At 38.3% G+C, this 24,777-nt stretch overlaps 1 protein-coding gene across 3 annotated transcripts in view; it reads right to left on the bottom strand.

Moving 5' to 3' along the window:
• suco (SUN domain containing ossification factor) overlaps window positions 1-24,777 on the bottom strand; it is a 70,891-nt gene that overhangs the window by 18,520 nt on the left and 27,594 nt on the right. For 2 of the 3 annotated variants that reach the window (XR_005945496.1, XM_041208342.1), the window contains exons 4-15: window positions 19,263-19,408; window positions 18,466-18,597; window positions 18,102-18,279; window positions 16,399-16,525; window positions 15,723-15,844; window positions 13,962-14,029; window positions 13,630-13,737; window positions 13,221-13,326; window positions 11,285-11,305; window positions 9,239-9,294; window positions 7,838-7,929; window positions 3,475-3,540 (exon numbers count right to left, since the gene is read on the bottom strand). Coding sequence is in view for 2 of the 3 variants with exons in the window: in XM_041208342.1 (XP_041064276.1) it covers window positions 3,475-3,540; window positions 7,838-7,929; window positions 9,239-9,294; window positions 11,285-11,305; window positions 13,221-13,326; window positions 13,630-13,737; window positions 13,962-14,029; window positions 15,723-15,844; window positions 16,399-16,525; window positions 18,102-18,279; window positions 18,466-18,597; window positions 19,263-19,408 (1,222 nt within the window). In the remaining variant the exon portion in view is untranslated. The remainder of the gene's footprint in view (window positions 1-3,474; window positions 3,541-7,837; window positions 7,930-9,238; window positions 9,295-11,284; window positions 11,306-13,220; window positions 13,327-13,629; window positions 13,738-13,961; window positions 14,030-15,722; window positions 15,845-16,398; window positions 16,526-18,101; window positions 18,280-18,465; window positions 18,598-19,262; window positions 19,409-24,777) is intronic. The other variant, XM_041208343.1, reaches the window with a different exon arrangement.

The raw sequence follows: 24,777 nt of genomic DNA, 5'->3' as shown, positions 1-24,777 counted from the left end.
GGGGATTCACAAGAATGATTCTCAGGATGAAGATCTGTAGGTATGAGGATAGATTGAAGAGGTTGGGGCTGTTTTCCTTGAAGAAATGGCTGAGAGGAAACCTGATAGAGGTATTCAAGATTCTGAGGGGTATGGACAGGGTAAATAGTGAGAAACTCTTCCCACTCAAGAGAACATCAAGGACTAGAGGGCACAGATTCAAACTAATTAGCAAAAGGAGTAATGTAGTGTGAGGAAAATTTTTTTTCACCCAGGGGGTGGTTGGAGTCTGGAACAAATTTCTTGAAAGGGTAGTGGCGGCAGGTTCGATCAAGGTATTCAAAAGGGAATTGGATTGCTACCTGAAAAATAAGAATGTGCAAGGTTACAGGGATAAGGCAGGGGAGTGGGACTCGGTGAAATGCTCTTTCAGAGAGCCAATGCAGGCTTGATGGGCCAAATGGCCTCCTTCTGCACTGTAAAAATAAATACAACAACCTATCAGCATTAATTGAGAAACAATACGATTTTATCGATGAGCCCATTTTTGCACAAAGTCTTGCCATAAAATGCATTCTTAGCAAGTGAGGAAAGCATTCAAATCAAAATGCCTATCAAATCAAAATGCATGGGGCAGAGAGAAAATATGTAAGTGTGACAGCATTAACAGATGCAACTTCTGTGCAAATACAAGCATGCTTTAATATAATTTTTCTTTGGGACTTTTTTTTTTAAAGCATGCAAACTCTTCCTCAATAGCAGTGAAAGAATTTTTGGCATCAGTTTTTAGCAAAATATTTTAGAGGGCAAGTTTGCAATTATATGCCGAATCCAAAAACAGACAGCTACCTTTAGAAATAAATTTGATATCCAGAAGCAAAGCCAAACTACTTGGGTTTGGTTAGAGCCTGTGAGCGTTGATGCTAAAAAGAGGGTTCACCGTACAATCTCTAATTTCACAGGAACCACATAAATTGTGAAATGTGCACCAGTCTACTGAATGCATAAGTTCAACACACAATAATAGCCTTTATTTCTCTTAGGGATGAGTCACTCAATGACCATTTTCATATTTATAATGCTGTTGCATATGCCCTGATCACCATTTCATAGGGCAGTTGGACATGGTGCAGCATTTCAACTGATTAACTCTATCAGGTCTCATCACTGTCACATCAGTGCTGCTGTCATTAGTCATTAGTTTTCATGACTGATCGAGTAAAATGCTAATGTTTTAGCTGCAAATCATGCAACATGGCAAAAACCAACAGAAGATTTCATTGACAGGAGAAAGCTAACCTACTGACTCCAAGGAAATGGGAGTTGAGACATTTGTAGTGCATATTAGACAATTAAGTTGAACTGTGATGCCAGCAATGCTATGAAACCACCGATAACAAGGACAAATTGATTATGTTACAAAAACTTTTTTCCTGAGCTGGTGGGATGAGTTATATACTTTTGTTGTGTGTGTGTGTGTGTGTGTGTGTGTGTGTGTGTGTGTGTGTGTGTGTGTGTGTGTGTGTGTGTGTGTGTGTGCGCGCGCGCGCGCGTGGTGGGGTGGGGGGAGCAGTGGGGAGAGCCAACCCTTTGTCTTTATTATCTGCTGTTTCACAGCATTGCTGGCATCACAGTTCAACTTAATTAACCCTCACCTCCCCACCAATTCCCTTACTTATTTGCTCTCTGCTCTGCCAAAGATGTTGAATATCTGTTGGGCTCCAGTTCCACGGGCATGGGTCATGCTGCTACCTAAGTGTGCTGTGACCACAGGGTGCATCAAAGGCAAGTCGGATACTGTATTCATCTGATCCACACTTTTGATAAGGGCAGCGATCAGGTGCAAGAGCTATGGTTAATTTACATTTCTAAATCAGGGGTGCTATGGCCAATTCCAACATCCTCACCAGTTCCAAGCCAGTATCAGCTAACTCTGCAGAACCTGAGGTCAAAACTGGGGTTTTTGTGGTGTGTGTTGTTCAGCCACTTGCTGGATAAGCTTGTTGAGCCAAAAAAAATTACTCCCAGCAAAAGTGTAGATGTGATTTTATTGATATTTCCAAACTATGATAGTTATGAAGTTCAACTTATTGGACACAAGTTGCAAATACTCTTACGGATTACAGAACCATAAATACATTTAGGTAGTATCCAGTTTGTCTGGCATTAAAGAAATCAATATCTGGTAAAATTGCCCTTAACAAGGTTGGTAGAAATTTGAAGTACAAAAACAAGTAGAAGTCAATAATATGATTATGCGAATTTAAAAAGAAGAAACTAAGAAAAGTGTACAAAGCAGGACTCCAGTTTCGCTCATTTAAAGTACAAGGCAATACAATGATGCTGAGTAGATCTTTGACGCACCTTTGACCAATCCTGTGGTAACATATACAAACCACAAAAGGAATGATTTTTTGCTCTGGCTTCATAAATTGGTTAAAATTAAAACAAAGCCCATATTGCTACATAAAGTACTGATATATACATCCACCATTGCGTTCAAATAAAAATTCTTCAAACATGTTTTGGGCTATAAATTTTTAAAATCAAGAACGGGAATTATCTGTCAAATTTGGTTAAAATCCAAAAGGCAGTATTGCACTATTGACGCAATACTTCAGCTCCTGTAGATGTGTGTCAATAAATCAGACATTGAAGTAGCTCCAAAACATTCACTTTCAAAATGAATCCAGTTTATGATAACTTGGTAGCCTATTTACAAAGTCATCCAATAACTAGTTCGTGGTTGAGTGTGATATGACAAATACATACATATTAATAGCTTTGCAAATTAAATCTCTCCTTCTAGAAAGGCAATGGATTTAATATGTGTTTGAAAACAATGACTTGTGCTTTAATGCTAATAATTTGGTAACTGATCCCAGAAAAAGGAACAGTATGGCACTTTATGACGATGTCTACTCAAGGGTGATCTCAAAAATTACTTTGACCCCAAGGCAGAGCATTCCCCCCTCCCCTCCAGTGTTGATCCAATATTACTCCTGAGAACACTTGGGCATTTCCCAATTAGATCCATTATACAAACCTGACCATATAACACATTTTGAACCAACTTGCAAGCCCAGCTGGATAGAACAGATTAACCATATGAAGCTGACCATTTTCTCCCCCTTTCCATTCTCTCAAAATGCTAATTTTTCCCCCACACCTGGAAAATTACTCAAATCTGGAAAGAGAAATGGGGACCAAATGTTACACTGGTCAGATAACATTATATTCACCAATCAGCTTCCAACCATATAACTCAGTAAACATACAAAGTGGAAGGCTGAGCAAAGTGATAATCTAGGAAGAGGTGAGAAGACAGGAGAAGGAAGGAACTTTTAATTTCAGGGTACTGGGTGGAGGGTGTGGGAAGGGAGTATTTTAAAGGTTGGAACACAAGGTTATAGATTTGCAGTCAAAATTTTTGAAATTCACCCTTTATTGCGTGACAGGTCAAAATGGGGAAGTAAAATTTGATTAAAAACTCACTTGTGGCTGAACCCAGTAGATTTTTTGAGGATTTTTCTTCTCGAGTACCATAATCCAGTGGGTAATCTGTTTGATAGCAATGACAATACAAACATTTTCACAACAGCTACATGCAAACATTAGATAGCACTGAGTGCATAAGCTGCTAAAGTTGAAGAAAGCAGCTGTCAAAATTGCTCCAGGATTTTTGATTAAGATCTCCACACAGTAGAAATAATGCAATACACATATAAAGCCATTCTGCACTTTTAGAAGCAAATGTTTAGGCAGTTTTGCTTTTCATGAGCCCAGACTCAATTCTGAATCTCTGGAAGAAGTGCAATCCCACACTGCCAAAATCCAAGCACAAACAGGAAACAAAATAAAACTGCAGCTTTTTTGAATCAAGATCAAGCTACTGTTTGAATAAGCTAATTTCCCCATCTTATCAAAGCCCCGTTGGTATGTAGTGACTTGCAAAGCACATTACTTAATGCACTGCCTTCTACAATTTCCCAGGCAGTGGATCATTCACCTCAAAGTAATGGGCTCTGCATGGGTAGTTGTTGTGGTCTAAGTGGACAAAGCAGCCCAAAGGCTACTCTGTCAGACAAAAGCAAAATACTGCTGAAGGCAGAAATGTGAAATAAACAGAAAATGCTCGAAATACCCAGGTTAAGTAGCACCTGTGGAGAGAGAAACTGTTAACATTCTAGGTCGATGGCCTTTCATAGAATTCTGTCACATTTGCATTTGGTGGCATTGTTAATTTATTAAATTCTAGTTTTGTTTTAATCACTATATCCCTAGTATTATAGTTAAATGGGTATTCAAGGTAATGGCTTGTCGCTATACCCCTTGCAAGGACTAAAACTTAAGTGTGATAGACTAGATCCAATTACAAAACATAATTGTCCATATCTTTCTCAATGTTAGCATTCCTCTTAAATTCAGCTTTAATCTATCATCCTACATTTTGTGGTCTGTGTGGAAAACCTCACTTGAAGAATAAAGTAGTAATTGCATAGCATTTTAGCAGCCCAAAAAACAGCGTTCATACAATGTCAACAATTTCTGAGAGGTACTTTGAGCCCACTGTTCAAATCATAATTGGTATTTAGCTCAGTATCTAAATGAGAACCAATTGTCAACACAAGATGTCTATAGTGACTAAGAGCTCAAGCAGGCAATTGTTATGCACAGATATATAACATTTTATTTTTGAAAGACTGCGTGTCGAGCTAGTATCCTTATTCCCACTCACCACCAAAGCCCTTAGCCCAATTTTCCACCTGCACCCTACTTGGATCTTTACCTAAATTAAAGAGTCTTAACTGAGCGAGACAGCCATTAGGCAAGTGCCTCACCATACAAAAAGTGTTGTTTTGAAAATGATGCAGGAGTGAATGCAAGGGAAGAAAATTACTATATTTCTAGAAATATTTATTTTTAGCTTCCACAAGTCATAATAAAAAGTAACTTGGATGCGTGGTGCTTTATAGAACACAAAAACAATGCATTCAAGCAAGTCAATAGTCCAGATTAAAATCCTGTGTTTAAGTTTTGCATCACTATAAATTTACATACAGGCGTTTATTTGAAAGAAGGTGGTACAATATATTATCACATTGCAATTGTAACAAAAAAGCAAAGAAGAAGGAACTCACTTTCTATACCCATTTGCCCTCTTTAGCAAGCTCATCACCTGCTTATAAAAAAATCAGTGCTGTAACTCTGGCACACAATACTTTCCTCGAACATACATTTCTTTCCTTTTCTATTACAAATGAATAATCACTGATTTTGTTTCTGGCTACAGTGACCCAAGACTTTACAATTTAAGGTATTTGGGCCTTCTCAACATACATGGATTCTTAGGGCTTAGCTGTAGAATAAAATTCAATGCCACATTTCTTCAGTTATTGCTAGTTTACATCTTAACTAAATTGTGTCATTCTTGGCTCTTTGGTAGTTCACTGCAATGCAGCACTCCATCAGTGCTGTACTGCTGCAGGTCTTGTCTTTCAAATAAGACCTTAAACTAATGGCCGAGTTACTTTCATTAGGATGCAAAAGGTCCCAAGAGAAACCAAAACAGGGAAGACCCCTCTGCTCTGGACAATATTTATCCCTGAACCAACATTTAATCATTATCTCATTACTGTTGTCATAGTTGTGTGCAAATCAATTGCCATGTTTCACCTCATTACAACAGTGACTTAATTGCCTAAGTGCTTTGGAGTTACGAAAAACATATATAAATGAAAGTCTATTCTTTCTTGAAATGAAATAATGTCTAACTGTTGGCTGAAATCGAACATGAATCAAGCTGCTTAATGTCTATAATCTTTAATTGTAGGACTGGCCTACTCTGTCAGATTTGTGTTCAGTGAATATTCATTTAAGAGGGCATTAAGTTTCAAGTTTTATTTTAAGGTTTAACATATCCTTGCCTATTATAAGTAAATCTCTAATTGCTTATTGATATCTATTAGCAGCAAGAAATCATCTATTTTAATTCAAATTTAGATTTATGTTGAAAAAGGGTGACACAAACTATGAAGTGGAAAATAGAACTTAAGTTAAAATATGTGGATGGAGAAGGCATGAGGGAAAGTCCAATGGAAGCAGTTGGATAAAACCTGATGCCAAGAACCATCAGTGGGGGAAAAAAACTACCAAAATATTTTAGCTGCATTGCACATCAAATGGGTTTTATAAATATAAGTGGATAATGAGACTTGTTTTTTTCTTGTTTCTACTTTTTTTAAAAATATATGGTAAATTGCCTTCATTTTTCTCCCAAAGCAGAAGCCAAATGCAACCAAGAAATTATAGGATCTCAGTCAATTCAAACCAGCCGGTAGATGAAGAGTAAATGCAGCAAAAATGAACCTCCTTTCGGTTGTGTCTTATCTTATGGGAGGTACGGCAAGCAGGCAGACATCTTCTGGCACTTCCCTACACTGCTGAAATCGAAATTCTGGTTTGAGAACAAACTGCACCACATCAATTCATCTGACATGTTGATACTCCAGCATACCCCAAACCAAGATCTTGCTGCCTACTTTAACTGCCTGATTGCACATGGGCTGTAGCTGAGAATATGGAAAAGCAGTCAGAGGTTTGTGTCTTTGCCTTTGTGGCCAAAGTCTGATCAAGAGGGGAAAAAAAAGACAAATTCACCCTCTCCAACCAATAGATATCCTGTGCCTTCACTTACTGCTGTATCCCATTCAACAAAAGTTGCAAATCTTGGTTAGGGGAGAGGACAGAGGGAAATAGGTGAACAAAATCTAAATGAAAATAGCAAGGTAGGAATGATGGTCAGGCATTCTTATTTTAATTACAATGTCCTGTTGCTGCCTAACATTGCTTTTTATCGAGTACTTTTTCCTCACACTTCTCATTCCATCCCCAAAACATGTTCAAATTTCAATAATTTTAGCATGCTTCCTTCAGGTGACGATCTCTTTTGCTATGCTTAAAGATTTCAATGAAGTAGCAAAACTTGAAAATAAACTGTTAGATAGAATGTAATATACACAGCAAGTTCTCAAAATCAGTCACAAAATACCTGAATCATCTATTCTCACGTCGAACATTTAATGAATATATCTAGTTGGAAAAAGATGACAAAATTGCAAATAATTTTACTGAGTTAAGGAAAGCAACACATGATAGTTGCAGAGAGTTCAGCCATCCTTGGATGCTAGAAATAGCTTAGATGCTTTCAAAAGAAAAGCAGAAATGTAGTTGCGAAATATAGAGACACACTGAAAAGCTGAGACAAATTAGATAGAATGAAGAGAGACTTGTGTGGAGTATGTATACCAGCATAGGCTGTTGGGCCACCAACTGTGCTGAGTTCTATGTAATCCTTGCTCAACCTGAAGATTTTCCACATTGAAGAATTATTTCTTAATGTTATGAAATGTCTCCACATGGAACTGAACAAGCGCCTGCAGCTATTTGCCAGTTCAAAGTACATAAAACATGATTAAACACTGGCAATTTTAGCCATCTGTTTTATTTGATTGTGAGGCCCTAATTATTTCATGCATATCTAGCTTACAAATTCTCAGTCCAATACTACAGTGGCCAGTCTACTCAAGCTTATGTAACACTTAGCAGACATGCAGGCAAATTGAAATGATATAAGTTGAAGAGGTCCTTAACCAGACCTGTGGGTAAAGCAACTCACAGCAATGGAACCGTTTCAGATTATGGAGAAACGGAGGAAAAAGCTATGCATTGCAATTTCAGCCCATGAAAACTAGTGACCATCATACAATTAAGACATTGTATTGGTAGTTATCATGGAATGCCTCCCAACTGAAAATAACCAACAGCAAGTCACCATGGAGATAAAAAAAACCCATACCATAATCTTCATCAAGGTATTCGACGCGTTCCGTATTGTACTGCGATTCAGCAATTTCTTCATATTCCTCCACCATGCTGGTACCAAACACTCTGCACAAAATTGTCTGTCATTATTTCTATTGCAAAAAATATTAGAGAACATCTAACAATAAGCCACCCTTACCCTCTTTTAAAATTCACTGATTAGTCATGCAGATTCTATTATTGGCCTGCCAGGTGGTATGTGTATTCTTTCTCGCTCTCCCTCGATGGTATAGTGGTAACGTCACTAGACTAGTGATCCAGAGACCCAGGCTCATGCTCTGGGGACATGGGTTCAAATCCCACCACGGCAGCTGGCGAAATTTGAATTCAGTTTATAAATCTGGAATATAAAGCTAGTCTCGCTAACAGTGACCACGAAACTATTGATTGTTGTAAAATCTCATCTGGTTCACGAATGTCCTTTAGAGAAGGAAATCTGCCATCTTTACCAGGTCTGGCCGATGTGGCTCCAGACCCACTGCAAAGTGGTTGACTCTTAACTGCCCCTGAAATGGCCTAGCAAGTCACTCAGTTCAAGGGCAATTAGGGATGGGCAACAAATGCTGGCCTTGCCAGCGATGCCCACATCACATGAAAGAATAAAAAAAATATTACTTGCAAGGGAAGGAAGCAAGAAAGCAGGGTTAACCCAATTTCCATAAAGCAAGTGAACGAACCAAAGTAAAACATGAATTTTTAAAAATTGTGTACTGCTACAGTTTTAGCTTTTTTTTCCTCCAACTCTTTCGGCTTTTGTACCCTTGAGAATCATCAAGGATAAATGTCAAGTTTACATCCTTCAAGTGCTTCTATCTTAACCTTGAGATGTAGGTTAGCTTTCAATAATATGCCTTGGATAAAAAGCAGCAAACCCTATCCTAAATCAAATCAGCTTGGGTTTTCAGAGCTGAGAATTTGAATTTTGAGTCAAAAGAATTGACAGTTATACATGAAACAATCTGGCTAGTTGAAAAGCAACTTAGAATCACCCTTCAAGCCTACAGTTTGAATAACTCTCAACATATCTAGCATACTTGGCTTGGACATGCTTTGTTTCTTTGATTTAGCTGCTAGCTAAACTCTTTATGCATTGTTAACTAGGTATTTTTCAAACAAGAAGCTACCAAGCCAATTCTAAGCAAACAAAAATACTGCATTTTGGTCAAGCTTTATTGTTCTTTCTAAGAGATTGAAGTGTCTTCTATTTGGCAGCTGCCAACAATGAAGATGAAATCAGATGCTAACCTCTTTTCCATACAGTTATAACATTCTAGGGATTGATCTTTGGGAAAGACACAGATTGGAAATGTGGCTTTTTTTAAAAAAAATGTTAACACTGGTTCATGTAGTCAGTGAATTGCAACTATAGTCTTACCTTATGAGGCTAAGGGGACAAAAATGTTCTGACCCAAAGTGCGATACTAATTCCACCTACAAAAAAAGCACATACTGAATTACCATAAGCCAATAATCAACTATGAGTTAGGAGAAAAATGTGGGTGGTAAAATTTTTGGAAATCATTCACAAAGAAAACAATTCAGAACTAAGAGCAAAGTGTGTGGAATGATATTGGAAAAATAGGAAAATGTTAGCATGTTACACTTTCAAGTGCAACTTGTAAAAAAACAAAATGTAGGAAACAACTGCAGGAGGTAAACATTTGCAATAAACCAGTCTTACAACTTGCAATGTAATGAATTTATAACTTGAACATGTTTAAATTAAGAGTTTGAGAAATGTGTTCACATGGTTCCTTTCAAAAACAAGCTTATTTAATAGATGAAAAAGCATCTCCTGGCAAGTGTAATTTTATTACGCTACATATTCTTACTCAGAAAAGGACAGTGAGATTCTTTTGCATATTTACCTATGAAGTCAAACAAGGAGATCCACAACTACTTAGAAATGGAGGGAAGTTTAGAAAATGCATATCCATCTATGGGCCACAAAGGACTTTGCTACCGAAATCGAATATTCACTACACACAAATGCAACAAAAGCAAGAAACCCTCAAAAGAAAAAAAATCAAAGCCAACACATTGGAAGCTGTAAGACTTGGGTTTATGAGCCATGGTAAGGATTTATTCGAGTGTGATTAGAACTATACGATTTATTTACAATATTAAAATAACTCAACCAATTAAAAGTGAAAATTTTCTATACTTTGGATATCAGGGCACAATTGCAAACAATTCTTAGGCGCTTAGCATGATTTAGGTTTTATTTTGCATGGTATTTCAGAAATAGCAAGATTCCACATGCACTGATTTGAGAGATTGCAGCCTGATGAGTTCAAATCATCTATCAAATGGCTCATTGAATTCTTAACTTGAACATGCTTAAAGAGTTTGAGAAATATGTTCACATGGTTCCTTTCAAAAACAAGCTTCCCAAAACAAAAATTGTCAAGAGGAGCGCAGAAACATTGTTGCAAATAATGTTCCTGAACATTAGCAAATTATAACCAGGTACCTTACTGGTTCTCAGGATGGTTTTTAAAAGAAACTTAAAAGCTGATGACCATAAGGGGCTCAAGTTTGATGAAAATCCAGTAGGCACTGAAACAATGCTCCATATTTAGATACACATGGTACTTAAAACAGTTAATAGGATTGTTTATACATTTTTAACAGAAAACAACGGACAAAAGAATAAACTTCACTTTTTTAAAGGCTTAAAATTGAACCAGCTGTGACAATTTAGCTTTTTATTGATACACTGATACAATGATAAATTGCCAGGGGCTACAGAACTCACTTTCACTCATTTTTAATGCAAAAATCAGCAAGTCAGGACAGTCACTGAGTCAGGCAGCAGCTGCCTGACACAATGAAGCTACTGACTATTTTCACTTCACTTGGTTTTTTTAAAAAATGGATAGTCTTGAATTGTACATTAAAGTGAAGTCAATTATCATTTATTTTAATTGGAAACAAGTTTTGGCAGAATCCATAGAAATAAAATGTACTAACTTCCACCTCATAACAGTGGTGGAAACATCAAGTATCACTAAAATTTATTAGTCGTTTAAACACAAATCAGTACTTCACACTAGGCTCTGTGCCAAAGCTTCAGTTACTGTATGGGGAATATTAGTGGTAACTTGCAGGTTTCACTCTGACTGGGAGCTTAACTAATTCATTGAAAATTTAGATTTATTAGATTTTCACCAAACTTCATGAAGTGCCTTGTAGGGTATGAAGACAATAAATGAATAGTCAGTGACAGGAACAGTGCAATAATATAAAAGTTCCCACTTGCACCAGTGTTGGGATTAAAAGACATTTATTCGAGCAAGTTGGTTTTGCCAATGCGCATTACTTATTAATAATAGGCATGCAATGTTGGGCTTCATGCATGTTTGCAGTGCCTCCGAAAAATAACTTCCCAATCCAGTGTTTAACTTCTAATAATGCTAACCTTTATGTATTTGATGAACATCTGAAGCAAGAGAAAGGGAGAAAAAGATGTCAGTAAGAGTAGTAACAGTCAAGATAGATCACTACATGCTACCAGCTCACACAGTACGATTATTCTCAAATTTTTCCAAGGTAAAGACTGCCTCCAAATATTGTGCTCTAAAGAATGGCCCGAAAGAAATGCCAAAATAAGCGGCAAAATCTTTATCCAGATATTTAGAAAAATGGAACAGTGAAATTACTGAAACATTTAAAAGCAGTTCTGTGGAATATTTTGAAGATTTGTGAAACTGCAATTCTGCTAATTTTAAGGATTACAGAATGTCTCAAGCCTTGCATATACTACATCATACTAATTTCCAATTGATCTTAAATCAGCAATGTTTCAGTAATTTCAAAAGATCTCCAGCCATTTACGAAGTGACAGCACAGTACCTGAAAGTATTCGCTTTCACCTATAAAAGAAGTCTTTGTGCTGTGAGATCATTTTTGAGCCACTACGACCGCAAAAGAGGCTCCAAGCCAGCAGATTGCAAATCCAAATCAATTAACACTCAAGCCTCCTGTCTGTTCACCAAGGCAGCCTTGCTGAGTTGACAAGGAAATCAGTGTATGATATTGGAGTGCCCCATTTCATGGAGGGGGGGGGGGGGGGGAAACAAGCAAAGTACTAGTCTAGTTGTACAAAAAGTACATCTTTTGATTAAGCAAAGACTATCATAAATGCTCAGAAGTCTGCACTTCAGGGAAGGCAATAAAAAATTATAAATGAATCGATTCATGATTGCTGCCATCAAAATGCAATCATAAGAGAGCTTGGCTTTACAAAATATATTTATGATATTCCATATTTTAATGAAACAAATTAAGCCAGTCATGATACAAGAAACTTCAATCAAACCATGAATTATAGCCTACTGACTTCCCCAGGTAAAATTTTAAGTTTTGTTGGTAGTTTTGAAAATAATCCAATGATAATTTTCCATCTTGAGGAAAATTGCTATTGCTTTGATTGATATACAAATGCTGTCCGAGAAATGTAATGCTTTTAATGAACAAACTAAGGTGATGAGCTGCTGTACAGCTCCCTCTGGTGGTATGTCTGTAGTTTAAAATGCGCTTTTAAATAGGTCAATGAGCATTTGAAATTTTGGCTTCAATAGCTTCCAGACAATAGCTTCCACTGAAAATGTTCAATTTATAAATTTACATGCATTGTGCTAGTTACATTTAATCTCTAATCTCAATCAATCTTCATTGACCATTTTCAGGTCTCTGACTTGCCTGATGTGTGCAAGTCTCTCCAACATAGTCTGGAGTGTAGGGCTGTAAATCCTAGATAATTTTGGCATAAAGTTACTTCAAAATTTTAGTCTCTAAGCACTAATGTAAATGACTAAGAATATGGACTTAGCAGTCCTACAAAATTGAATAAAATCTAAGCTGCTTTTACAATGCCTTTCAAGAGGAATGGTTCATGCTGCAAGTTCCCAGAGGCTTCAACAGCAATGCAAACTTGCCAGATTCTCCAAGATCAGCTAAGGTTCTTCTTTTTAAACCAAGTATTTCTATATTTAGTCAAAACCAGACAGAAATATGATTATACTGGGGTTCCTTCTGGATGCACTGTGCTTGTATGACAGGAACTGGTAGCACATGATACAGCAGTGAACACAACCGTTTAAGCCAAATATTTACGTGCAACATTCAGGATTATAAGCAGTGCCTTCCAGTTTGAGTACATTACAGCAAAGCTTAACATGGACACCATTTGCGCATCTAGCAGATAATGCAGGTCACAATACTGCCACAAATTCATGAAAAGAAAATATTAACTACCAAAAAAACATTAACAATTTAAGCCAGAGTAGACTTTGAAGGACTAGTAAAATGCAATTCACATTTTCCACTCCCATTTTGACAAATGTATTTCTCACCTTGACATACTTGGCATACATTTGCTCATCTAAAGGAAAGCTTTGCACAGTTCTCTCATCCAGAGCATGGAATGTTCCAAGCTTAACCCATTTATTGGTGGGAAACCTGCACATAAACATGGACAAAAAAAAAATGGGAGTGAGTCATTCAGAAAACCATTTAAAAGTAAGTATTAACCACAGCTTAAAAATGGCAACGGTAAAATTCAACTTCTGTAGAGGGGCAAAATGAACAGTAGCAGATCAGCCACATATTGTGTGCCAGTAGGTAATGGGCTCTAGTTGAATTTTACTAACCCAGAAGCAGGGCTGTTGTACAATATTTTGGTGGCCAACAGCTGCGATGCACTGATCATTACAAAGTTTACAAATCTTTTGCACAATATTTCCAACTTAAAATAAAACATACCTGTCACTGATAGAAACTAGGAAGTCCTTTGGTGTGGAGGAAAATAACTCAAAGTTTGCAATGTCAAGCTGTCGGACTTGGATTGGTTCACATAATTCTATTACAAACCTGTGGAGAAGAATGCAATTCAGCTGTAATAAAAACTTAAAAAAAACCAAGAGCCATTCTTTTGTTGTTTTTTTGTTCAACTGTAATAGTGGATAACCCGTGTCAAAAAGTCAGAACAATGCATCGTCAACACCTGCCTTGTATAATTTCGAAGTACATAGCATTTTTACAAATTAGTGAGTCTTCACGTTGCTTCCTTTCATACATCACGAATTTGAACTTACCAAATTTTGGCGCTGCATGGGTTTAACATGTACAAGTCCATATTTTCCATCAAAATTGCGGAATTGCTCTGCAAGGTAAAATTTTAACAGCACCGTAAGTACCTAACTTTTCACACTGGTAGATAACAGAGTGCAGATGCTCACTATTAACATATTGCTAAAGCGATATTTTAATAACAAAAAGCACTAAGAGAAGGCAGAGGTTTGAAGTTTTGCACGTCATCCATTCTTTATAACTAGTGAATGTTTATGATCAGGAGGCAGCATTAGGGAGCTGAACAATTTTGGTGCTCAGCATCAATAAACATTTCCAGAACAGCTACAACACAGCAACTTACACTTAATAGCACCTTTAACGTAATAAAACATCCCAAAGTACTTGCTATATTGTAGAGCAAATTACACAACTCAATCCACATCTTAACCTCCAACCTCGAATGGGAATCTTTCTCTGCATCAATGTGACGTTCTTTTTTAATTTCCTACATCTTCATTGCCTTGCCAGTGAAAGTACTGAGACTTAACATTGGTGATAAACTGGATCAACACTTACACAAACCCATTTCACCTATTACCCAGTCGCCCAACATTTCAGTCTGGACTCCTTAGAAGCCAAGTGTCCAAAAAAGGTCAAGGTAGTGTGCTGTAACCCACTGTGCCATCCAGTTATGTCAGGACACAAAACAGTAATGTTACTGAATACCATCAATTTGACGTGGATGTCACACAGTCAAAATTGAGAAGAACCATTTGGTAACTTGAAAATGCAATACTTAGCACTAAATTTGGATCAAGTGGACCATCAGACTTGAATGCAACTTGCATCAGATTGAAACTGTAAACGATGGTGGGGGGGGGGAAGAAGAGGAGCTAAGTTAATGGTACAGACCAGAAAACACCTGGATATTTACATCTAACACATGCATCTGCCCCTCACCTAACATTGCTATGCCATTTACCCAGAAATAATTGCCAGTGCAATTTGCCCCACCCTTATTTTGATAGCAAGTTCTACTTGTCGACCTACTTTCCTCCATAAATTCCAACTCAGCCGAAACCTGGCCAAGTCCTGCTTGCCCATCACCCAGGTCCTCATCGATCTACATTGGCTCACTGTTCACTCTCATTGAATGTAAAAACCTAGTCTTTAATCTGTACCGCTTCTTCATCCCACCTTATCTCTGCAGTTTCCTCCAGACCTAAATTCCCCGCCCAAATTTTGTTCCCAGTAACCCAATAACAGGCCCCCCCCAACTCTTCACTTCACCACTGGCAACAGCACTTACAGGAACAGAGATTCTACTATCAAATTTTCTCCCAAAAGCTCCCAACCTCTCTCTCCTTTAGAGGTCTCAAGCTTTATGTTCAGCCAGGTTTTGGTCACCCTTTTAAGTTTCTTTTCTTGCTCAGCGCATTATTCTTATCTGGGAAGTACTTTGGGATTTTTTTTTAAACTTAAAAACAGCTATATAAATTTAAGCTGTTAATAGCTACCCCTGTCAAGAGCAGTACCACGCAGAGAGGTCTGTGCTTTTAGTCTTAGGCCACAATTTTCTGGCCCTGCTGTGACTGGGGTGGGGCCGGAAAACGGGACAAGCCAGCCAAAAGTCCAGTGACTTCAGCGGGACCGGAAGATCCTGCCCTTAGAATCAGAAACACGCCAAAGTGACACAACGAATGAAGCATAATAGGATATAACATACGACCTGCAGAAAGCATGCTCATTTTAATTAAAAATGCTCTTGAAGGAAAATATAATACCTTTGCTTCAGGATTAGCAGACAGAATTTTGGCTCCACACTCTACGGAGGCATAGTTATTGAAGTTTTTCTGAAGCTTTTTAGCAGAATGGAGGGCACCAGTAGAGGTATGCAATGATTGGCCTGAAAGAAAGTAATTTACATTACCAAAATTGTTCTTGTATTAGTCCTAAACCCAAGTTACTGTCACTTTTCCATCCCCTTGGTCCAGTTCAGTGACTCCTTAATTTCTATATCTGCCAGGAAATCAGTGACTCAAAAATTTAAACCCACCATTAAAATACCAAGGTACAGAATTGTACAAATACAAAAATAATCCAATATGTTTCCTATCTTTAAATATCAATGTAATTCCCACTTTCTAGGATCTGCAAACAAATCAAGACTTATACCATGTGGGATGTTATATGTTAAACAAGCCAGAGAAGTGTTAGAAAAGGGGAAGTGCAGAAACTACTTTAAAGTGGCGTAAGTGTAGAATCAATTGCATTGGGCGTACTGAAGTGCATATTGTGGAAAAAAAACCAGAATCCGATAGATACGTGAGTGAGTGATTGAGCAGTGAGGCTAGACAGATGGGACTGCTGTCTCTTTTGGTCTTGTGCTTTTATAGGTTTCTATTTCCTCAGGCAGTCTCAAACAGATTTCTTAATGACCAGCAAGTTTCCAATGCTTACTTTTCTCTTTCTCCTCTTCCATAACTTTCTTTTTCCATTCATCAAATGAGGGAATGTCTCCTGAATCCTTGGGTGGAATCACAGAAGAAGAGTCTCCAGCATCTACTGTTTTTGAAACTTCAGTATCCTACATAGCCCAAAGAAAATAGTTTAGTTAATTCAGGCCTGAATTTAAAATGCTGTTAATACTTGATATTGATAGTAAATATGATTTACTGTTGCAAAGACAAGAATGCTAAATGTAGTTGGCCATGTAGGATAATTAAATAGCATTTAGTACTTTAGTGCACCTTCCCCTAAGCCTACATACACTAGATGGTCAATTCTTTACAAAATGCTGCTGTGGCTCATGAAATTAAGATACTGAGGGTGGAGTAATGTTTAGTCAAAAATTCCATGAATTGAAGAGAACAAAATACTCTCCCACAAGTTGCAACCTTACTCTGTCCCCCCAACAAACGGTGAAGGTGGTGGGGGTACGCACCAACGAGTAGGCCATACAGCCTCTCAAGCCCTTGACATTGGTGTAACTAGTGCCAAAGATGGAGGAATTTTAAGTATAAATTCAATTTACAGCAACATAAGTTTTTGCAAAATTATGCAATAGTTTTGAAAACACTGGACAGACGTAGGCCTCACCAACAAAACCTGCCACTCCTCCAAAGTGAATCATTACCATTGGGAGTTCCCATTCATTGCACTTGTTTGCAGACATTCAAGAAAGCTCCAAAGCCTGTGGTGCTCTTGGGCCCAAACACTCAACAGGAAGGATTCAAATTATTATTTTAATTTATTAAGAAACTCACCTCTGTATCTCAACCTGACTAGAAAATAGGTTTAGTAGATTTTTAAGTCATTTTCAGTAATTTAAAACAGGGTTACCTGAAGGTGTCAAATGGACATGGATTTAAATGCTTATTTTGGGAGATAAACCCATTTTCAGTTGTATAACCAATCTTTACCCAGTTACCACTCCCAAAACTATCAGAATATTTTTTAAAGCAAATTTGTTTCTTTTAAGATGGGTGTTTTAAAACGATGCCTGGTTCCACTGGCTCCGAGTAGATTTTGCTTTCGGTGACATGCAAAAAAAGTTTGAGTAGAGACTTTGGATCAGAGGTGGACACTTCTCAAAAAAAGGTTGAAATTTTAGACTGCATTTGCACTGGAATCACTGATTGCACTTAAGCAGAAACTCTACCCTCTACTCTTTGTTTCTTAGAAGTTGAAAACTTGAATAATTTTCTTCATTATTGTTTGCTCACAGATTAATTACCTAAGTCTGACTATATTACAGACTCTCTCCAAGGCAAAGCATTAAAAACATAATTATTTTCTTCAATCAAATATTTTAATTTATAACCTTATTTCACTCAGCCTTCATTTATTTAATATTGGTAAATTTTTACTGTTGAAGTTGGAACATAATTGCCAGCATTGGCTGTTTTGCTCATCTTCCCAAAGCAGCTGTTAAAAGTATAAGCGCACTGTCATGAAGCAATTTCAGGGAGCTCTGGGTACATTTCCAGCTGCCATTAAATATCTCAAGTGCTTTGTAGATGTTCTACATTGTACAACAATATTTTCAAGTAAGACAGCAAGGAGCACTCAAAGCATTTGAACGGCTCCAAAGACTGGGAAATGGAGAAACATTACAAAAGAAAACGGTATCAGTCATTTTGTCAGGCAGCGATAGTACTTACTTCTGCTGGCTCTTCAATCAGCAAGTCCTGTGAGGCGTTAGAAGTTCTCTCTATTGCTGGCTTCTGTTCATCAGCTTCAGGCAAGATTGTCTTTGGAATTTCGGAAAGCTCAGATTCAGGTGTTTCCCCTTTGCCATTTGAAGAGGTTTTCCCACCATCACTAGGTTTCTCCGGAGGACTACAAGTAAAAAATAGTTCTCTAAATGCACCATACTGAATGCCAAAAATATCCTAGCCAAATAAATATTTTCTTTTGCAACACTGAACTTGTGCTTAGAATAATGAGAAGCAAGCAGAGCATGAAAGCAATTAGATACTGTAGATCCAGCACAACAGAGAAAATTGATGCTCATTTAATACTCACCCTTCAGGTAGGCTAACATAGGAGGGGGGCTTGCTTTGAGGAATAGCCTCACTTTTCCCTCCAGCATCACAGTCAGCTTTTGACTGCTCATAGCTTAATACAGGAATATCATCACTGGAATTTTCTATTGCACTAAGGGAAAGAAATAATGATACTGTTTAACATATTGCTTCACTCAAAAAGGAACTTTCCTCCAATCAATGGACTATTCTAAATAGGAAAACTAAAACAAAAAAAAAATTATATACTGAGCTGAATCAAAGCCGTTAAAAATAGTATCAGCTAAGTAAACCAAACTCAGTTTTTAAAAAAATTGAGGTAAAGATTTTTGCTTTCATTCTGATTGCTTCTCATAGCCTTGATCATTAGATCATACTGGCATGTTTGTATTTTGCGAAGAAACATCAACAGCTTTAATTCACTGATAACATGGCAATCCTTTAAGACATTGAGAGGAAACTTCACGTTATGTTGGTTATTCAAACTTTTAAAGGGAAGTGATCAAATGGAAGTCAGACCAGATCATTGATTGAAATGTGGCATCAAATAATAAATAATTATATGAAAACCTGGCAAAAAAAAAACAGCTTTATGAAAAATGCTTTTATTTTAAAATTTACACTCCAAATAGCTACTTGATTTGTGATCTACATCACATTTAAACAGCTCTTACTATGTCATATCTATTGTAGTGTCAAATGTTATATTTATGGATAGCAGTTGTAAACAAGGTGGTTCCAGTGCAGCCAGTCCTGCATTCGGAGTAAACACATGATAATTTACAGCGCAACACTTGCCTATTCTGCAAGAATGATGAGTTCTCTGAGGTAGTCGAACTGGAAATGTTATCAGTACTAGCAGCTATACTAGAAGCAGGTTCCTCCAATCCTATAGAAGGCTCCAGTCCAGGTTCAGGAAAATCAGACTGTTCAGAATTCACATGCTGCATAAAGAAAGGTTCATGTTAAAAGGTAAAATATTATTTTAATATGCAAGTGTTTAATTAGGAGCCTGATGTGGATACAATGCATGCATGGCATTTTCTTCAGTGCATTCGTTGCATAACTGTCATGCGGTATCAGATTTCACTTATAATTCTGATTAACAATACAATGTCTCAAATTTTATATTAACAACAGTCAGGCCATTAGTCCGCACTTTTATTGGAGGGATAAATCATACAGAAGTTTCTATCCATCAGGCAGTTAACGGCAGAAATCTGAAAGCAGCTGTCAAAGATACCCTGCTTCTTCACAGGGTAGGCTGTTGCAGTCCTCCCGTTGAAATAACTACAACAGCACAAACTTGCTATATGTGCCCAGTTCTCCACTAAAAACAGCAGAAAAAGAGCTTTTAAAACTGCATATTAAGTGATAACTACTGAACAATCCTCCTAGCTTTGACAAATTAATTACGGGTGGAATCTCATTCCTCAAATGAAAATTAGTGATGAAAATGTAAATCTCCAACAATCTCTATCGCTCTCTCCTTCAATTCAATCTTTATTTCTTAGTCTGTGTTTCACGTTCTGTACGCCAGTTACATTTAGAGGCCTGAACTTGCACAGAATGGAAATCAGATTGCCACTCCATTCCTACTTACCTTCAAACTTTTTCAAACCTGTCTCACTGGATCTTCCAACTCAGGCTAGGAGAACACTATGCAGGGCAGTGCGCTCCTGAGGCTTTCAGTTGCTGGGGGGTGGGCGGGGTCGTCAGCCAGTCAGGGGCCTCGAGCAAAGTCGTCCAATCCTGACCTGGAAACTTCTGGTGGGGGCGGGGGTCCCAGCCCATCTTTGGGGAACCCCAGTTCCATTGCCCTAGAGCTCAGAAGTTTCAGCCCTATATTTCACGCTTTACACTTCCTGTTATGGGCTCTGTGTCTTGGTGAAAATGCTTCAAATCAGGCTGTTTGTTTCTTTCTCTAGCCTCTAAGGTAGTTCTAAGAGGGTGCCATGCTGAAAAGATGGCAGAATAGAGGAAACCCACATTGACAAATGCATGCAACTGCATGTGCAACTTCAGCAAGGTAAAATGCGAGTGGTGTTCCTTTACTGCCAATTGTGAAATCCAAGCTTATAACAAACTTCTCCTGCCTTGGAAATGCATTTCAGCTGCTATGGCAATTAAACTGTGAAGTTTGCAAAATATGGCAGTTCATCTGGCATTTTAAAGATAATATTTGTAAAGATGAACCACCATTTGAAGATTGGCGATCTGAAGCTTTCCATTTTGAAAGCTTTTCTCCTCCCAGAATAGCAAAACAACTTAAAATGTTCTTTCTGCAACTTGTGTTTTTATAGCAATGTTAAAAACATAAGAAATAGGAACAGGAGTAGACTATTCGGTCCCTTGAGCCTGTTCCGCCATTCAACAGATCATGGATGATCATCTTGTGTTTCGATTTCCACATTCCCATCTAACCCTGATAACCTTTGATTCCCTTGCCTAACAAGAATCTATCTACCTCTGTCTTCAAAATATTCAATTACCCCACCACCCCCCCACACCACCTTCTGAGGCAGAGAATTCCAAAGTTGCACAACACTCAAAAAATTTCTCATCTCTGTCCTAAGAGTGACCCCTAATTTTAAAACAATGCCCCCAGTTCTGGACTCGCCCATAAGAGGAAACATCCTTTCAACATCCACTTTGTAAATGGAAACAAGCCCAGTCTGTCCAACCCTTCCTCATAAGACAACCCACTCATTCCAGGTATCAATCCAGTAAACCTCCTTTGAACCACCTCCAGTGCATTTACATCCTTCCTTAAATAAGGAGTCCAAAACTGCATACCGTATTCGAAGTGGTCTTACCAAGACCCTGTATAGTTGAGGAATAACATCCTTACTTTTATGTCCAATCCCTCTCATAATAAAGGATAGCATTTCATTAGTCTTAATTACTTGTTGTACCTGCATACTAACTTTTTGTGATTCATGTACTAGAACACCTAGATCCCTCTGCACCTCAGAATTATGCAGCTATTCTCCATTTAAGTAATACTCTGCTTTTTTTGTTCTTCCTGCCAAAGTGAACAATTTCACATTTTCCCACATTAAACTCCATTTGCCAGATCTTTGCCCACTTAATTTATTTATATCCATCTGCAACCTCATGTCCTTTTCACAGCATACTTTCCTACTTATCTTTGTGTCATCTGCAAATTTAGCTACCATGTCTTCACTTCCCTCATCTAAGTCATTGATGTAAATCATAAAAAGTTGAGGGCCCAGTAAAGGCCCCTGTGGGACGTCACACATCACATCCTGACAATCAGAAAAAGACCCATTTATACATACTCTGTTTTCTGCCAGCCAATCTTCTATCCATTCTAATATGTTACCCACCACACCATATGCTTTTATTTTCCAAAATAATCTTTGATGTGGCACCTTATCAAATGCCTTCTGGAAATCCAAGTACAGTATGCCTACAGGCTCCCCTTTATCCACTCTCCAATAAATGGTTAAACACGATTTTCCTTTCACAAAACAATGCTTCTCTTCCCCATTGCCTTGAGCTCTTCTAAGTGCCCAGTTATAACCTCTTTAATGATCAATTCTAATAACTTCCCCACGACAGACGTCAAGCTAACTGGCCGATAGTTTCCTGTTTGCTGCCTCCCTCCCTTTTTAAATAGGGGAAAATTCACACCAGCGCATCAACTACCGCATTAACCACCTCTTTTAAGACCCTAGGGTGTAGTCCATCGGGACCCGGAGACTTGTCATCCTGCAGCTCCATCAATTTGCTCAGTACCATTTCCCTAGTGATTTCAATTTCACCAAGTTCCTTTCTCCCGTTCACCTCCTGATTTGCAGCTATTACTGCAATGTCTTTGTTTCCTCTACAGTGAACACAGAGCAAAACATTTGTTCATTTCTTCTGTTATTTCCTTATTATCTATGATTAACTCTCTACTCTCACTCTCTAGAGGGCCAACACTCACTTTCCTTAATGTTTTCCTTTTTAAGTACTTGCAGAAACTCTATCTGTTTTTACATTTCTAGCTAGCTTCCTCTCATACTCTAACTTCTTTCTCCAGATTGACCTTTTAGTCATTCTGTGGTTCTTTATATTCTGTCCAATCACCTGACCTGCCACTCATCTTTGCGGAATTGTATGCTTTTTCCTTAAATTTGAGGTTTTCCTTAACATCTCTAGTTAACCACAGATGGTGGGTCCTCCCCTTAGAATTTCTCTTTATAGTAGAAACGTACTTAGCCTGAATACTCTGAAATTTCCCCTTAAATGACTGCCACTGCTTTCCTATTGAGCTGTACTCTAGCCTAGTTTCCCAGTTCACTTCAGCTAGCTCAGCTTACATCCTCATATAGTTGCCATTATTCAAGTTTAAGATACGGGTCTTAAACCCACTCTTCTCCCTTTCAAAGTGGATGCAAAATTCAATCATACTGTGGTTGCTGGTACCTAGGGATGCTTTACTCCGAGGTCATTAATTAATCCTGTCATGTTACACAATACCAAATCTAATATAACCTGCTCTCTCTGGTTGGTTCCAGAACATGCTGCTCTAAGAAACTCTCTTGAAACTGCACTGGACGGGGTGCAGAGGAGATTCACCAGGATGTTGCCTGGGATGAAACATTTAAGTTATGAAGAGAGGCTGCATAGACTTGGGTTGTTTTCGTTGGAGCAGAGAAGACTGAGGGGCGACAAGATTATGAGGGGCATGGACAGGATGGATAGAGAACAGTTGTTCCCCTTAGTTGAAGGGTCAGTCACAAGGGGGCATAAGTTCAAGGTGGGGAGCAGGAGGTTTAATGGGGGAATGTGAGGGAAACCTTTTTTTTAACCCAGAGGATGGTGACGGTCTGGAATGCACTGCCTGGGAGGGTGGTGGAGGCGGGTTGCCTCACATCCTTTAAGAAGTACCTGGATGAGCACTTGGCACTTCATAACATTCAAGTCCAAGTGCTGGTAAGTGGGATTAGGTAAGTAGGTCAGGTGTTTCTCTCGTGTCGATGCAGACTTGATGGGCCGAAGGGTCTCTTCTGCACTGTGATTCTATGATTGTGTGTGATTCTGAAAGCATTCTAAGAACCCCTCATCCAGGCTACTACTGCCAATCTGATTTTTCCAGTTTGTGTGTAGATTAAAATCACCCATGATTATTGCCATCCCTTTATCACAAGCACATAAGATTTTCACCTACACTATGGTACTGTTGGGGGGAGGGGGGTGCTGTAGACCACTCCCACTAATAACTTTTTTCCTCTACTATTCCTCATCTCCACCCAAACCAAATCTACATCCTGATCTCCTGAACCAAGGTCATCTCTAACAATTGTACCACTGCCCTCTTGGATTAACAGTGCTACTCCTCGACCTTTACCTAGCTTCCTATTCTTCTTGAATGTCATGTATCCCTCAATATTAAGGACCCGATCTTTGTCGTCCTGCAGCCAAGTCTCCGTAATTGCTATGTCATATTTATTTACTTCAATGTGGGCCATCAATTCATTTACTGTTATGAATACTACGTGCATTCAGATAGAGTGCCTTCAGCTTTGTCTTTTTGTTACCTTTGCAACATCTAGGCTTGACTGTTGATATATTCTCAGGTTTTTTTTCTGTCCCTTCCTGCCATTCTCTGAACCGCATTTCTCATATTACTATTTTGCTCTCCTGTCTTCACTCTACAGCTTGAATTGCTACCTCTACCCAAGCTTGATCCCTCACCCTTCTTGATCAGCTTAAAAGCCTCTCTATTTCCCTAGTTACACAATTTGCGAGGATACTCATCCCAGCACAATTCAGGTACAAACCATCCCAATGGTACAGCCCCCATTTTCCCCAAAACTGATGCCAGTGCCCCACAAACCAGAATCCATTTCTCCCACACCAGTCTTTGAGCCACACATTTGATCTCTAATCTTATTTGCCCTATGCCAATTTGCACATGGCTCAGGTAATAATCCAGAGATTATTACCTTTGAGGTTCTGCTTCTTAATTTGGTACCTAGCCTTTCATACTGACTTTGCACAACCTCCTTCCTAGTTCTACCTATGTCATTGGTACCACAACAACTGTTAACATAGCAAAACATCCCAAGGTGTTTCACAAGAGCGTAATCAATCAAAAATTAAGGCTTTGGAAAGATTTGAAAACAAGGATGGGTATTTTTTTAAAAAAGAGACTGGACTTAACTGAGAGCCAATGTAGGTCAGTAAGCACAGGGGAAAATGGGTGAATAGTACTTGGTGCAAGTTAGTATATGGGCAGCAGCCTCAAATGGAATGGCCTGCCTCAACTATTAGCAAACAGGATTATTGAAATAGGAAAAGG

This window comes from Carcharodon carcharias, chromosome 16 (genome assembly GCF_017639515.1).
Source record: "Carcharodon carcharias isolate sCarCar2 chromosome 16, sCarCar2.pri, whole genome shotgun sequence".
Classification (NCBI taxonomy): domain Eukaryota; kingdom Metazoa; phylum Chordata; class Chondrichthyes; order Lamniformes; family Lamnidae; genus Carcharodon; species Carcharodon carcharias.
Note: the sequence above shows the minus strand (reverse complement) of the source record. Positions and strands in the feature narration are given on the sequence as shown.